This window comes from Bacillus rossius, chromosome 17 (genome assembly GCF_032445375.1).
Source record: "Bacillus rossius redtenbacheri isolate Brsri chromosome 17, Brsri_v3, whole genome shotgun sequence".
Classification (NCBI taxonomy): Eukaryota; Metazoa; Arthropoda; class Insecta; order Phasmatodea; family Bacillidae; genus Bacillus; species Bacillus rossius.
The window spans coordinates 5,971,377-5,988,277 of NC_086344.1; the positions used below are offsets into that span (position 1 = coordinate 5,971,377).

A 16,901-nucleotide genomic window follows, 5' to 3' on the forward strand; every position below is an offset into this window, starting at 1 on the left:
AATGTAAAAATATGCTTCCAGAAAGAATTCATTTTACTTGTCGGATAAAAAATTTAAAAGCTGTTGCTCTAATAGTTTTATTGGAAATTGCATAAAACAATGTACATGTTTTTGAAACCTCAAAGGCAGGTAGATAGGAACCTCAATTCCAATTTTTTTTGCACATGGTAATATTAAATGCAGATAAGTTTTTAGACTAATTTTGGTTTTAATTAGTGAAACCAATTTTTTTTTTAAATGCAAATTGAGGTTAATTTCTGTGTTATTTCATGATATGTAGTATTGCAATTCACAAAATGTATGCCTCTAGTCTTAGATTAATGCAGTAAGTTTGGATAATACTGTGTGAAACACAGTGGTAGATCACTACCCAGTTCTCTTTTTGTCCAGAAACCACAGTTTCATGTTTTTATCGATGGTAGTAAAAAATTTCTAAGTTTTGTTCATAGTCTGCGAGATAAAACTAATAAGAGTTTATTACATGTTTAGTATCTCAAATAGCAAATGTTTTCAATCACAGTTGCTATTCATTCAACAGTATTGCAATAGTAGTGAGATAACTTAAAATATTTGTTGTGTTTAAAAAGATGTTTTTGATCACGCAAATATTTTTAAAGTCACTGGTAATAGTTTTGAGTTTGAACTGCTGAAAACATGTGTGCATGAATTTACGTCTAAGTTGAGTGTTTACGTTTAAAAATGTTTAAAAATATTGGCACACGGACACGTTAAATCATGCAAATAAAATCAGAATGAGAAAAAATAACCCTCCACCCCCTCCCCAAAAATAGGCTCAAATGACACTTGTCACAGCTGCTAAATGACCAGTAGCCACGATAGCAACGATGACCTCATGTTTAACAGAACTGACAGTGATATGTCCCTTTTGACCCTTGTACACCAAAATAGATATGCAAACACAGGGACAATAGCTCCATGGTCATGGAGCAGAAGTAAAAACACGTTACTTGTGTAATGAGCACAAACGTTTAAAAATTTGATATTGTAGAGAGTAAAAAAATTGAAACTTTTTTCATTGCATTAATAGGCATGTTACAGGCATCTACAAATGATATACAAATAAAATACTGTTCAATGAATGCAACCAAATATTAAAATATTTACTCAAATAAACTGTGCACAATTTTTTCACAAAATATGTGCTGAAAAAACATGGCGTGCCACTTATTCAAAATTTGACAATGCTGCATAGTACAAGTTCTGTCAAGCTCCAAGGTTAGTTAACCTACTTTTGCTGTAATGAATGACCAACATCTTGCATGTAGTTGTGAATGTGCATTTCTGTGTGAAAGACATGATTACTGACAGTTTGTGGTTATATGCGTTTGTGGAACAAAAAACATTACAAATTATCAGGAAATGGGGAATTATGCTGCAGCAAGGAAAAATGTCACGGAAAGTGACTGGAGGTAAAAAAAATTGTTTTTGAGCGATCATGATATTGCAATAAAAATGTTATTTAAAAAATTAACAAGACATTGCATGTACTTTAGTTTTATTGCAAATTATTTAGTTTATAACCTTTGTGACATAGCAATGATTTTGGTCATTTGTGGCAGAGATTTTAATGGTGCTTCATTGATGTAAAAAAAAAAAAAATCAATAGCCACCATCATGTTTTTCCCTTGCATCAGTGTAAAATTGTTAAAATTCACATCCATTCATAATCAAAATATTTAAGTGGCAAGATAAAGAGTACTAAACAGATAAAGGGGAAAAGAAGGGAGAAGAAGGGGGGGGGGGGGGGCAGAAAACATCTTTTCCGAGAACGCTAATAGTTTTACAGAAAACATGAAAGGCATTTTATAATTTTGTTTCAATAACTACCCTAGACTTGAACATTTAATACACACTCCAAACAGTGCGGTTTCTTCCTTGTGATTGGCGGCAGTGCCGTATTAACGATAGGCGCACCCGGCGGCCGCCGCGGGCCTCGCCCCCCAGGGGGCCTCAGTCTGCCTCACATAAATCACCATCGCCAAAGAACACACACACTACAATTGTTCTGTCTGTGACAAGTGTGTGGCAATACAAAATTGCAAGAAAAGTATTTCTTGTCCCGGCTTGAGGAATAAATAATAGTCGACGATACATAATTTCTTACATATATATTTTTCGTTTTAATAATTTATACATTACACACTAGCAAACCAATCGAAAGGAATCGTATCAAGCAGCTAGCTGTTGAATGGTGGTCAGCGTGCAGGTGCACTGCGCGCATTCTGTTGGCAGTACATTTAAACAATGTGCGTTTTACCTATCGAGGAATCGATCTACTACGTAAAGAAACAGTCCTGCGCCGGGCTATTAGAGTAAGCGAAAGTTTGTTATCTGTGTTGTTACTACAAATAAATTGCCATTTTGTAAAATGTGTGTACAGTAACAGTAAGTGATTTTTATCACTGGGCTTAGCAATAGCATGAGAAATTTAGCCTACTGTTTATTCATATGAGGCCCAGTTCCGTAGTAGTTTTTAAGATCGTTCTACAATGGCGCAGAAGCAAAATAACTCGGATGCGGAACTGAAAACGTAGTTTGTTTGTTTTATTGCATCCTTAGGATATTTTTCATATAGGATTACAAAGAAATGAAAAAGGTTATGCATTTACAATATTATACATACATGTTAACATTAAACAAACATTTCTGTCGTATATAGTTTATAAATTCATGCTGAATCTACGTCAGCTTCTTATGTACATCAGTACATCACCTCCATTAGTGATTGGAAATATAAAAGAAGAAAAAAAACAGAAAAAAGAGAGGAGAAATGTGCAGTGTGTGAAAATATGTGGTATTTCTAGTGATTACGATTCAAATATTATTTACAGGATTAGAACACATTTTCACATGTGTTTTTATGATACGAATTCGCTTCCGAGCCATTGTATAACGGGCTTCTGGGTTTTACAGTTTCTTTACCCGAAAATATAAGTGAAACCATAATAGAACATGTTCTAATTATCTGTTGGGATTGGGGTATATAAGTAATTATAAGACACAGTCATATAATTACTTAGTAATTAAAAGACAAAGTCATATAATTACTCAACAGTATATAAAAACTTAACTTCTAAAAATGTAATTCTAAGAAATTTGTATTTTCCTTATTTTTCTAAAGTTTTACACATCCTTCAGTAGTGGCATAGTGACCGAGTTGCGGTTCTGGCTTCGAGTCCTGGGTAAGGCATGGGTATTTGTGTTCGTCCGTTGGAGTCACCACTTGACACAAGTCTGTATTGTCGCTGTCACATAGTCGCAGGGCTTGACATAATAGTTGTAAAAGGGGTTTGTTAGAATCGGTGTTGTCTCGACCTCGCGAAGGAGTCTAACATAAAAAACAGTTGGCTAGGGTGAAGGTTCACAGCTAGAATATCTAAGGTTTTGGGTTTTAAGTTTGCCTGTTCAAATTTTTTAAATTTTTATTCTTGTGTTATTGTTTCATGTAGCTACTTGACAGTCGTTTATTTCCAAAATTCATTGGTTTATAGGCAAATGTCCTATGTAGTTTTCCGATCCAAATACTAGTATGTGTGTGTATATATGTATGTATTGCAATTTTCTTATTTGGATTGTATGATTAAATCAAGTAATTTATTTTCAGGTGAACAGTCTACCATGTAACTGTGGGAATTTATTAGAAGTTTGAAAGTGCTCCTTAATAGCAATCATGAAACGTATCTATGAAAGTGGTGCCCATAAAAGACAAAAGGCTAAAAGAAGTGAACTACAGTCAAACCTCTCTGAAACGACCCCTCACGGTTCCCAGGAATAGGGTCGGAATAGAGGGGGGGTCGTAATAGATGTTTTCCGAAATTTTCAGTTGATTTCAACCCCCCCCCCCAACCCCTTTTCCCAAACCGCTACTCGCTAAGAAACCAGCCATACAATGGCAGGATGCTGTCACTCACAATGCTAGACGGCTGTGCTTTAAACCTTCATGACAAGTCCGTCGCCCTACAGGCCACCTCTAAAGAAAATATGTCAATAGACAGTTTATTTTTACTGGTTAGATTACATGTACGATTTCTTGCTTGCCGTAGTTAAATACACTAGAACCCCGATGTCACGAACCCCGGATTTAACGAAGCAGTGATTTTACGAATACATTCTCGAGAACCGTCAAAAAATTGGACATTTTGACCAAAATGTGAAAATCAGAAGAAAAAAAATTTAAAACAAAACAAAATGAAAGATTATTAAAATCTGTTAACTTTAACACACAGCGTATTTTTTGTGTCGGCTTTAATATTTCCAATAATGTTCATGTGAGAATAACAAAAAAATAATGGGACATTTCCTTTAAAAATACGGCAGCAGTAGCTTGTGCAACGTAAGTGGGAGCGCGGGAATATCGTCTAGACAGGCTGGCGGCAGCACAGGCGGCGGATGCATGACGTCATACGGCTTACCTCTCCTTCCCTTGTCTAGACTTCAAGGTTCATCCCTCCCAGGCATACAAACCATCGTGTCTCTCTCCCCCTCCTACTTCAACGTCCTTTGGCATGTGAAACTGTCAACATCCTTCCTCACCTTCACCAAACTGTGTGCGACTAAAGCCAGGTTTGTATAGTCCAGTTCTGGTAAAATGAAAAATTTTTAAGGGCCCCCGCGACAGCCATTTACCGTTAATTGTTTTGATACAAATTGTTTGTTAGTTACACAACATTATTTCTGAAGGAAAATCACTGAAACTTCAAAATTTATTTAATGGAAAAATTTAGCAGGGCCGTAAAAGTATTCATTTTTGCCGCAAATGAACTATACTCGCCCTTCCTGCCGGACAACATTCTCGGCGCGTGACGCATGGCAACTACAGTCGTGTGCCGCGCACAGCCACGAAAAACCTACGCAATTTCCAAACTATACTATATATCCGACTGGAGTCTGTTTACGAAAAGCATTTAAGAATTTGTTAATGGTTCTTTTGAGATAAAATGGCTAAAAGACATGTTTTCGAAGTTTTAGGTGTAAAAAACCCGTTACAAATTTCTTGAAAGTATCATAGGGAAATGCATTACACCTTTATCTTTATTTTTCCGCCATATAATGTTATGGTCACCGCTCAAATTTCACTGTTATCTGACGGGAACGAGATGACTGCGCGCCAGTTCAGAAGCCTTGCACTTAGAGGTTTACCGCGCTAGAACTACCATTGAGCGTCGATCTTATCATCCCGCTTCACTAACACACACGCTGACCAGACGGCGCCCTAAAGCTGATTAGAGGAAGCATGTAGAAATGCAAGGCAGGAAATTTTTCCAGCTTATCAACCAGGACCCGGGCAAGTCTTGACTATTAAGCTTTTCACATTAAAATATAAGAGACTTGTATTGTGTAATTTCGGTGTTATTTAGCGGTTTTTCTTAAAAATCGCTTTTTTCGCATTTTCCATATAAATTCGCGGAAAATTTCGCGATTTCGCGATTCACCATATAATCGTGGCCCTAGTTATTGCTCGCGCGAGAGGAGAACGTGGAATGTTAGAAGAAAGATAAATGCGGGGTAGACAGACGGCAGCCAGTGTGTTTCCTGCGCGGGGAATAAGTGGCGTAGCCTTTTTTTTTATGCTGGGTGAAGCGACCTTTTTCTATCAACCCACGGGAAAAATTAATTGCTTGAGCTGTCAAAATAAACATCGCTGCGGCAGTTAAAACAAGTCGAGGCGGGCGTGCATCCAGTCGGTCGCTGTGTATTGTCAACCGATAGTAATCAAAATCAAGAGAAATCCAGCAGGTAGCTTTGCCTTAACTGCGTACCACACTAGACACTCGCAATAAGCTAAACGTAAACACGTTGCCACAAAAACCTTTATCTGCACCCTGCCGACAAAGGGACGTGGAATGGGGGTTGTTAAGCGCTGACAGCGGTCGACAGGAAGCACTCGGCAAGAGAAACGCAGCAACACGTTACTCACCACAAGAAACTTATTTTCTGTCTGTTTATCTTCGGATTTTCGGCAATTTTTTCACGGTTCCTCGAAATCGGGTTGTAATAGAGAGGTGGTCGCAATAAATGGGGTCGCAACAAAAAGGTTTTACTGTATTTATAGAATCTTTACCAAAAGTTAATTAATTTTTTCAAACAGTTTCTGGTGCTGAAATAAATTTAGGCTTAATTAGTGATCTCGCTTCTAGTTCTTTAGATCGTCTTCCAGTTGATCGCAATGCTACATCTTTTGGTCTGTCATCCTCTCCATTGTAAATGTTAAAGAAGCTTATCCCGACAGCTCTCCTTCAATTATTTATAACCTTCAGAATTCAGTTCCAGTTGATCACAATGTTTCATCTCCTGGTCCGTTATCGTCATCCTCCCCACTCGTAAATGTTCAAGAAGCTTATCCCGACAGCTCTCCTGCAACTATTTCTGACTTTCAGAATTCAGTTTCACATGAAAAAGATTAAATACGCAGTTGTGATGAAATGGAACCAGGTAAAGATGTAGAACAATGGAAGTTATTTCGAGGTTCAAAAAATGAACTTCAAGAATTTTTGATAAGGAAAGGCCCTTCATGCTGTCAAAATTTCAACCACAATTGTATTGATTCTGTTCGTAAATATGAGTGTTCACAAGATAGCAAAAAAGTAATTGAGTCACGAACATTGCGTCAATCCATGTTTTTCCGGGAACTTCAGACTGGGGAGAAAATCAGGCGTGAATGGTTACTGTATTCACCATCATCTGGTCAAGTATATTGCTTTGTTTGTAAACTTTTTGGTTCTAATTCTTCCAGTCCCTTCTGTTCAGAAGGCTTCAACGATTGGAAACGTAACACAGTCTCTAACTGGCCACGAAAATGGGAAGGAGCATAGCAATAATATGTTAGTGTACTTGAGATGCTGCAAATTAGTAGGAAGAATTGATACAGCACTCCAGATCGAAATTAATAAGAAATGTGAATATTGGCAGAATGTTTTGGTTAGAGTTGTCTCTGTCGTAAGGTGTTTAGCTGAAAGAGGTCTACCATTCAGAGATCAAGAGAAATTTGGTAATCCACATAATGGGAACTATTTAGGGTCACTTGAGTTGATAAGTGAATATGATCCATTTTTAAAAGAACATATAAAGAAATATGGAAATACAGGCTGAGGTGCCCGAGGAAATGTTTCTTACCTGTCGTCTTTTGTATGTGATGAATTCATAGAAGTGATGGGGAGAAAAGTGTTTGATCAGATTGTTATAGAGGTTAAGGAGGCCAAGTATTACTCAATATGTGTAGACTCCACACCTAATGTAGCACATACTGATCAACTTACGTTTATTATTAGGTATGTAATAAATAGTGAAACAACTGAAAGGTTCTTGAAATTCATTGCCATTAATGGGCATTCAGCCGAAAGACTCTTCAAAGAAGTAACTGGTTTGCTGAGAAACTGTGGTATTCTTCTTGAAAATTGTCGGGGACAATCTTACGACAATGCATCAAACATGAGTGCAAATACACTGGTTTGCAAGCAAGAATCAGACAAGAAAACCCACTAGCAGAATGTATACCATGTTCTTCCCACTCTTTGAATCTTGTTGGTGTAGTAGCAGCAGAAAGCAACCAAAATGCGACAAAATATTTTGACTTCATTCAATCACTGTACAACTTTTTTTCAGCATCAACTAGCAGATGGAACATTTTGTTATCTGCTATGACTGATTCAAGTAAAAAGCTAAAACCACTCTCCAACACTAGATGGTCAGCTAGGGCAGATGCTGTTTTAGCATTGAGCGAAAGATATGAAGTGATTGAGTCAGTACTGGATGCGATTAGAAATGACACCGAGCAGTATTCTGACACGAAATTAAAAGCTGCGGGTTTGAAGAAATGCATGGAAAGATTTGAGACAGTGTTTCTCACTTACTTTTGGAATGATATCTTGGAAAGAATCAACAAGGTCAACACAGTCCTGCAAAAACCTACTCTTACTCTATCAGTAGTTGTTAAAGTTCCCGAGTCTCTAAAATCATATGTTGAACAGAAAAGAGGCAGTTTTGACAGCTACGAAAGTTCCGCTTTGGCATCAACTGAAAACACTAATAGTGAGAATTCTGAGGACAGAAATAGACGCAGCACTCGGCTCACGTTTTTCGACAACAGCAGCAACCCAGATACTATTCTCAAAGGAAGAGATAAACTTAGAGTTGAGACCTACCTTCCAATCATAGACTCATTGGTATTGAATCTAAATATACGCACAGAAGCATACAGAAGAGTTATGAAGATATTCGGATTTCTGGAGGATTTAATTGATCATCAAGAAGACAAACTGAAAATTTGTTGCGACTATTTTGCTTTTGTATACAAACAAGATGTAAACAAGTCGGAGCTTGTTGAAGAATGCCTACACTTAAAAAGTTATCTTACAGAAAATAAAGACATTTTGCAGCTTGTACACCTTTATAATGGTTCCGATTGTGCAAACTCTGGTGAAGCAGAAGGGGAAAGAAATATTGTAATGTACGAAAAAAATTTGGAAGGAGGTGATGATGTTGGGTGTCGATCTACTCCTACAAATAAGTTGAATTTACAAGCCATCTATCATCATCTGTATGTAAATGGATTGTTTCCACCAGCATTTCCAAATGTGGAAATTTCTGTGATAATATTCTTATCAGTGAGGGTGTCAAATGCTTCGGTTGAACGATCTTTTTCAAAAATGAAGATTATTAAAAATATAAAAAGAAGTGCTATGCAACAAGAAAGATTAAACAGTTTGAGGATTCTCAGTATCGAATGTGACCTACTTAAAACGCTGGACTTTAGTCATGTCATCAAAGACTTTGCCTCAAAAAAATGTAGAAAGAAGCCTATTTAGATTATTGATAGGCATAGACATTATGTGCAAGAGGTTGAAAACTTTGAAGTAGACTTTGGTGCTAGTGCTTAAAGGGGAAGTTATACTTGATTTTGAAGTTCACTCTTTCATTAACACTTTTTTGCATTATTGAAATAAAAATTGGTATTGTTACAGCTTACAGTAGTAAATACCATTAATTAATTTCAATATAACCTCAGAAATTAATCAGTCGCAGCTTGAATAATTTAAAAACAATTATAGGTTAATTCTTACTGCATGTTTTGATGTCATCTGATATAAACATTAATAATACTTAGTTCTGTTAAGTATAAGTCTAAATAAAATAAATAAATATGTAGTGAAAGACAGTGTATAATTTTTCAATGTAAAACGTAAATTTTATTGAAAAACCTTTGGAATTGTGTTGTTTTTTTTGTATCACAGGAACTGAACTTAAGTTAATGTAATACAAATTATTATTTATTTGTATAAAAATTAACAGCAGAAAATATTGCAATTCTTCCAATTGTATATTCAATATTTTGGTTTTAAAAAACACCTATAATAGCACAATTTTGCACCTTGTAATACAAATTTTTTCGGGAAGGACCCCGAACCCCCTGTTTTTTGCTTGGGGTATGTTCACTCCTGCGAAAGGGGCCTCGCAGAGGCTTGATACGGGTCTGACTCCAAATATGATTGTGAGTTGTGTTTTTAAAAGTTACTTATTTGGGGGGAAAAAAAAAGGGGGGGGGGGGAACTTATTCTATATATGGATATATATTTATATTTTAGTAGTCGAGGCCTATCTAGGTAAGTATGGTATTTACAGTGATTATTAAACCGCAAGTAAAATATCTCTAGTACACTCAAACCTTGACGTAATGCTGTTCGATTTGCGTGGTTTTGAAGTAGTGATGCCAATAATTTATGGGGTGAATTCAAGCAGCACATTTTTTTAATCCAAAGCTTCACATTTTTTCATGTAAAGTAATTTTTAGTTCCATGTGTGCACAATGGCAACAGCACTTATCTAACGTTAAACACAATGCAACAAATAAATATGACAAATTCAATAAATCGTTAACTCTTTCCTTCATAAGCTTTAGCCATATTAACATAGTACAGTTTTTTTATACCATGCAGCAGCATTACAACTAACTGTTATTCTTGTACTCAAGTTTAATTTTCATCTCTATGCATAGCGAGTGTTAGTGACCTCAAAAGACTTATTTGTTTAAATATTTCAAACTTCTTGTTTGTGCAGAGCTGTTTGGTTGTGGCCAAATCTTTCTCCAAGCTTTGTGTTTATCTGTAAAAAAGCAGTAAATATCAAGATAGCTGCCTAAGCACAAATGTACCAGGAGCTACTATTTCCCACCAATTTTGGAGTAAAATTGAAAGTTTTCTGTCAACCCGGAACACTTAGCTTTAAGTTAGAGATTTGAAATAGAGACATGATTTGAGAAAATGGGCTTTTGACTCATTACTAAAATAATAATAAAAAAACTGATTTAACAACAGCTACTCAATTATTTCAGTATTTTAAATATTATGATTAATGAACGGAATGTAAATTTAAAATAAGGTTTTAATAATCTAGATGATGTAACACCAATTAATATTATGTAACTGTGCAGTTACTGGTGGCCTGAATTGACAATTAACTGCTTATGTTACATTAGTAATTTAAAATGAATATACAATTGAATTGACCCATTCCTGTAAACTAAACACCAAAGGACATAATTCAAGTAAGTTTTTATATTTGTTACAGTTGCCAAACGACCAGTAGCCACGATAGCCACAATGGCCTCATGTTCAGCAGAACTGTCAATGCTGTCTGTCCCTTTTGACCCTTGCACACCAACATGACATGTGCAAAGAACACAGGGACAATTGCTTCACCATCATGTAGGGGGAAAAAAACCCGCACACTTTTAGGGGGGGGGGGGGGGGGGAGAGAGAACCCTTTTATAATTGACAGTTACTTAAACTGTAAAATAACACTGGTTACTTAGCTATCGACATTGCTCAACTGTAAATTCAGTTTCTTATAAAATAAACTGAAAATGGATGACACTTCTTGAAAAAAAAAAAAAGTTTTATGTTGCCTACGAAGGAGGCTAGACTCTTGGCTGTAACATCCATGCCACACAATTGAATTTAAGGGGCCCCGTCTAGTCAGGTGTGCATTTATGTTATTGAGGCAGGATGATAAGTGACATTCGCCAGTGCTTCTAGCACTGTATCTCCTCCAAACTGGCGTACATGCATATGGCAACTGTACATTTGAGCGGTGACCATGGTGAAGAGAAAGATAAAGGTGTAATGCTAGGTCCTTAAGATGCTTACCAGAATCTGTACCGGTTGTTCCATGTCTAAAAATAACTCCGAAAACATGTGATTCAGGCCTTTTCACTCTCCTAAGAATACATTTTAAAAATAACATACTACCAGTCCGCCATAAGGGTGTTCTTAAATCACTTTTTCGCAAATAGACACCACTCTCGATATCCCGAAGCAGTTTTCAAACTGAGTGGTTTCTTTTGAAGCTCTGCACAATGTATGTGTGCCCAGGTAGACGGGCCTCTCAAATGTCACAAATTTTTTTTTTCGCAATAGGTTTTATGATAGGTATAAGCACTGAAAATTAATTTTGCTTGTTGATTTCGGCACCAAATATATTCCGCAGCTTGTCCAGTGACTGTAAGGACCCTGGGAAAATACAAGGTTATTAGAGAGAGGTTGCCTTGATCGCTTGCGCATCGTTCTGCGCATCGCGTCACTTGCAGCCCCGGCTCGGCTTGCCAGCCCGTCCGCTCCTATCAGTTACTTAGTTTACAAGCACATCTGCTCGTAATAACGTGTCAATATACAGCGTAATGCAGGGGGAGTTATTGTTGTTAGGAGTTTAATTGAGAGTGCGTGTGTTATAAAATGTTGGTGTTGCTTATATCATAAGTGCACGGGTGCTTCGTTAATTATAACTAGCAGGCAAAACGTTAAGAACACGAATTTAAAGTGAATTTGTTTTGTTAGACTAAACGCTGTTAACAAGTTGTATTTAAACATAAAATGCCAGGTACGCGGTGTACAGTGGCTGTGTGTACAAATAGTTTGTGAAAACAAAATCTTTACCTGAAACAAATCATATAAAATATCATCGATTCCCATGTGATGATCATCTGTTGAAAGTGTGGGTTCAGAAATGCAGACTGATGGTGAGTGGAATCCAAAAACAACTTACATAATATATGTTCAGATCACTTTACAGATGATGATTACGAGCGCGACTTGACAGCTGAGTTGTTAAATGCATGCGCTAAAAGACGTCTTAAACCAAATGCTGTACCTTCATTAAAACTTGGAATTACAACACATGTAGAAACATTGGAAAGTCGTCAGTGGCGTAGCCAGGATTTGTGTATGGGGAGTGTTAAGAAGCATGGCGCCCCCCCCCCCCCCCCGTATTAAAGCGGGGGGTCCGGGGGTCCTCCCCCGGGAAAATTGGATTTTAAGGTATAAAATAGTGCTATTTTAGTAGTTTTCGGTACTTAAATTTAAATATTGTAATGATAAAATTTTTATTAATTTTAATGTGAAATTTGTTTGAGTGATGAATAAGAAATTAATCAAAGATTTGGTGCTAAGGGGGGGGGGGGGTGTGTGTGTTGAACCCCTAAAACCCCCCCTTGGCTACGCCCCTGAAAGTCGTGTGCGCCGAGAAGACCGAGTTAAATGCAGGGGAAAAAAAAAATGTTATGTAAATTAATCGTAGATTCAAATGAAAATGTAAGTGAGGAATAAACCTGTTCTTGTAGTCAGTTAAAGCATTCAAAGTCTTGTTCTAACAATGACTCGGTTGAAATGCTTAGGAAGTAAATCCAAATTCTTAAAGAAAATTTGTTTCTTGCCGAAAGAAAGTCAGTTTTAAATTTGGAATTCATGAAAAAACTCAAAAAAGAAAACGTAAATCTTAAAAACAAACAAAAAAACGTTCTTCGTTAGAGTTCCGCATGCGGAATATTCTTTCAAGTTTTTTTTTTTTTTTTTTTTCAAAAAATCAAATTGACATTACTTTCGTTGAAAAAAAGAGTAAACTGGACCAATGAGGAAATAGCTCTCGCTTTCACTTTGCATTATTTCAGTAAGCGATGTTATTTATTTTTAAAACAGAAACTTAACTTCCCATTACTTGGACTTTCAACTCTTCAACGATGGGCATATTCATTTGACATGAGAAAAGGTATCCTAGTAAACATATTTGAATTTTTGAATGTAGCACGTTCTTCGTTGCTAGACTTCGAACGCATTGTTCTTTCATTTGACGAAGTAAAAGTGAAGAAAACGCTCCAGTATGATGCAAAACAGGATGAAACGATTACACGAAAAACTGCTCTATTCATGTTAGAAATTTATTTTTAAATCTAACCTCAGTTGATTTATATTGTAAACATTCCCAAAACGTTTTAATGAGCTATGGCTACTTTTATTAAACACTAAGAAATTGATATGCAATTATTTTAAACATTATAATCTTGCTGAGAAATAAATACAAATAAACCATTTTGTTTACTAGTTACATGTTAATTATATTAATTTTTAAAAATTCATGGATTCATCATTGATATTTTGAAAAGTTTTACTGACACTTAAAAATATGTTGAAATAATAATTCATCCTTGTTTTCAGTCACAGCATTTTGTCATTTGAAAAGCATATCAAAACGATTATAATTAACAGTAATGTACTAAGCATATATAAGTATTGCGTATCAGACATGTGAAACGAGCCGAGCTGATAAGAGAAAGCCGTCAGTCAGCAGGTGTAGTATTGCGGCTGGGAACGGCGGGGCTGCAGATGACGTCAGAGCGGAGTGTCGGGCTGTCTACATTGTTCTTATGGGATCGAGACAACCTCTCTCTACTAACCTTGGGGAAAATATTCGTAATCACAAACTTTTACCTAACAACCTCATTCCCTTGGAAGTAGTAGTTCACTACCTTTTTTCCAGTTTCACAACCTGTTAATAGCCCATGTAACATTGCAAGAACCCTGCCCTCCCAGCTAAATCAATTTCTCTTGAACTCTTTTTTGTATATGTAAGTATTAATAAGTCAATGTTTTTTGAGCGGTGTATATGTTCTGAAATAGTATAATCAGACGTTATGGATATTTATATAAGTTATAAATAAGGTTTGACTGATATTTACAGTTCTTGAAAAGCTTTTCTAATGATATGTTACTCTTTTTATGTATTTAAGGGTCGATATTTGCACGTGCTGTGTGTTTTAAGAATGTACGATATATTTTTACAGACATTTTAAATCATTATTTTTTATGTAATTATTCACAAATAAGCCGTTGTGCTGGATTTTTGCCAGTTTTGGCCTACTTTTTCAGGTTTTTCTAAATAAGTTTAATTTTGTAAAGTAATTTGTATTATGATTGCTGGTACATAAGGTTCTAGAACAATGGATTTGGTGTGGGATGTATTAGAGAGTGGCATAAGAGGCCTGTAAGTGCGAGGGAGAACGAAACAGTGATTCCCCAGTAACAGAGACAAAAGCTGGGATTCCCCACTGGTCGTGGGAACTAAGTGATAACTACTGTCTCACCATGTGGGAGAGAGAGAATGTAAAGTCCCTGGCTCTGTGTATGAAAATGGTTTTCAGTGTATATGTTCTGTATTCCTATTGGCTTGTGATGTGTAGTGTGAATGAAGCGGGTGTGAGATTGGTCGGTGAGGTCATGTGACTGCCCTCCCTGTGTGAAGGACACAGTGCCATGTTCTCACCAGTCTGTCAATCGCTGCACCAGAAGGGCGCGTTCGGTGGCTTCTCACAAAATATGTAGGAGAATTGCGGGATAGAAAATTTAACGCTGGTGGTCAGAGCCATGTCGAGTTTTAAATTAACCTAACATTTTTATTTTCATTCAGCCATTGTAATTAGAAATTGTGACCACCTTCGTCGGCATTTTGGCTCGTGGTGACTACTTGTGTTTCGCCAGGTGCGGCCAGGTTTGAGGCCGCACTGATTTCATGTACTTACAGTAAGATGTTACTGAAGGACTTAAGCTACGTTTGTTTTCGTTAATTCTCATCGCCTGAGCTGCGAGCAATTCTCGACAGGCGGATGTACGAGTGGAATGCGTGAGCAAAACATTGAAAGTGATTGGATGTGATTTTTTCGTCTTTCGGACAAAAAAACTTTCAAATGAAAAGGAAAGGAAATTTTTTTATTTCATTAAACGAACTGTAACACCCAGTCTCATTTCCCATACTTTGTCCAGTATATACAGAATGCGAGTTAACCTAATACTGAGTAATCATAAATAGGAGAAAGAAAGAGAAGAAAAAGGAACAGGAATATAAGTGAGGACAAGAGTGTCAGAACACTGCTGTTCTAAATTGTTAAGGAACTCAAGAAACAAAAAAAATAAAATAACACGTTTTATAACATATATTGATGTACTGTAATCCTAAAAAAAGTAATTTTAAATTTGATTAAAATAACATCAGGGTAGCCTACAAAGAGAGTTTTCCTATTTGTTTGACCTTCAAAAATGTCAGGATTACATATTTTAACTAGATAAAAATTTAAATAGATGTTCAAAGCTTAACCAAATTGTACATAACATGCAAACAACTAACAACTAAGCAGACAAACCATAAGTTACAAATTAAAAGTAAACAAAAGAAGCAAAACAGAATTGCTTACCTCTTAATACTTCAGTTATTAACTTAATATCTTTAGTTAGTTTCTTCACTTGGTTAAAATTGGCAACTGTCCATATTGGTACATATTGGTCATTGTCCATTTGAGAAAGTAAGTATGCATCGTTGGCCAAATTTTCCCTGAAAATTAATATCCACAATTAGGCAGCGGACCTTAAGATTGTAAATAGTTTAAAGAGAACCAATACACACTATTTAGTTAGTTTTTACAATAACCATAAATTTTCAGTATTGATATTGTGTTGCAGTATGTGGTTATAGATCAAATAGTGCTAGGTTAAGGACTTATCAGCAAGCCAAATTTATTTAGCTCATGTTAATATATATATTTTTTGCTTTGACCTCAGTCAAATGAAGTAATAAATTATTTCTTTTGAACTCTACAAATACAAAAAATTTATAACAATAATGGCTTTAAGCTTAAAATAGTTTCATATATATGATCAGAACTATTGAACATACTCAATTCTCAGGAAACTTAAACACAATGGTAAAATGACATCACAATTAAGGACCAAAATGAAATATTCACAAAATTATTATATAATTAATTTAGCTCCTTTCCTGGCCTCTATATAAGTGCACATTTATCAAATTAATAGTAAAGGTTGTTCAAAGTATAATTTTTTTCATTCCATGCATCTACTCAATTTGTTAAATGCTGTTTCCCAATAAAAATCAGTTTTTCTTTTTAAGAAAACGAATGTCAAACAAAATTGCCATACCACTGAAAATTACTGTGAACACAATTATCAGATAACTATCTGATCAAAGATTGTAAAAAACAAACATGCCAAGACAAATTTTCTTTCTAAGTTATATACACATTAACCCAAAAAAATACATCTGTAATGACATTTTACTGATTAAACATTTTAATGGACTAAATTAATATTTTGGGACAAACATATTTACAAACCCCCTTAATATATTTTTTTTATCAAACTGAGGCTACTGAAGTTTAAAATTATATTTCCAATTGACAAACGCTTTATTTACAGAGGAAAACTTCAATGAAAAAATACCAGAACCAGGATAAATGACATTGAATGTCTACTGAATTGCAAAAGTGAATACAAGCAACTTCTTCGATTTTCTCATTGTGAATTAATAGGGGAAGCAAGCAAATGCCATTTGATTTTATCACTATCATATTTTAAAGTAATTTCAAATACAATGTTGAGTACAAACTGCATAAATACCTACACATTATATCAAAGTTTGAACCAAGTATCATAATTTTAAAACTGTGGGGGTTATTTTTCCAAGGACTAACATGAAACCTACATTAAACGCCTGCCCTTCACGACAAGACAAAGTTGGGCGCAGACTCCAATAAATATTTCAAACAC

At 35.7% G+C, this 16,901-nt stretch overlaps 1 protein-coding gene across 6 annotated transcripts in view; it reads right to left on the minus strand.

The window, feature by feature from the left end:
• Positions 1 to 16,901, minus strand: part of LOC134540706 (la-related protein 4-like) — a 234,115-nt gene that overhangs the window by 100,214 nt on the left and 117,000 nt on the right. For all 6 annotated transcript variants that reach the window (XM_063383591.1, XM_063383587.1, XM_063383589.1 and 3 more), the window contains one exon: positions 15,533 to 15,669. In XM_063383591.1, the coding sequence (XP_063239661.1) occupies positions 15,533 to 15,669 (137 nt within the window). The remainder of the gene's footprint in view (positions 1 to 15,532; positions 15,670 to 16,901) is intronic.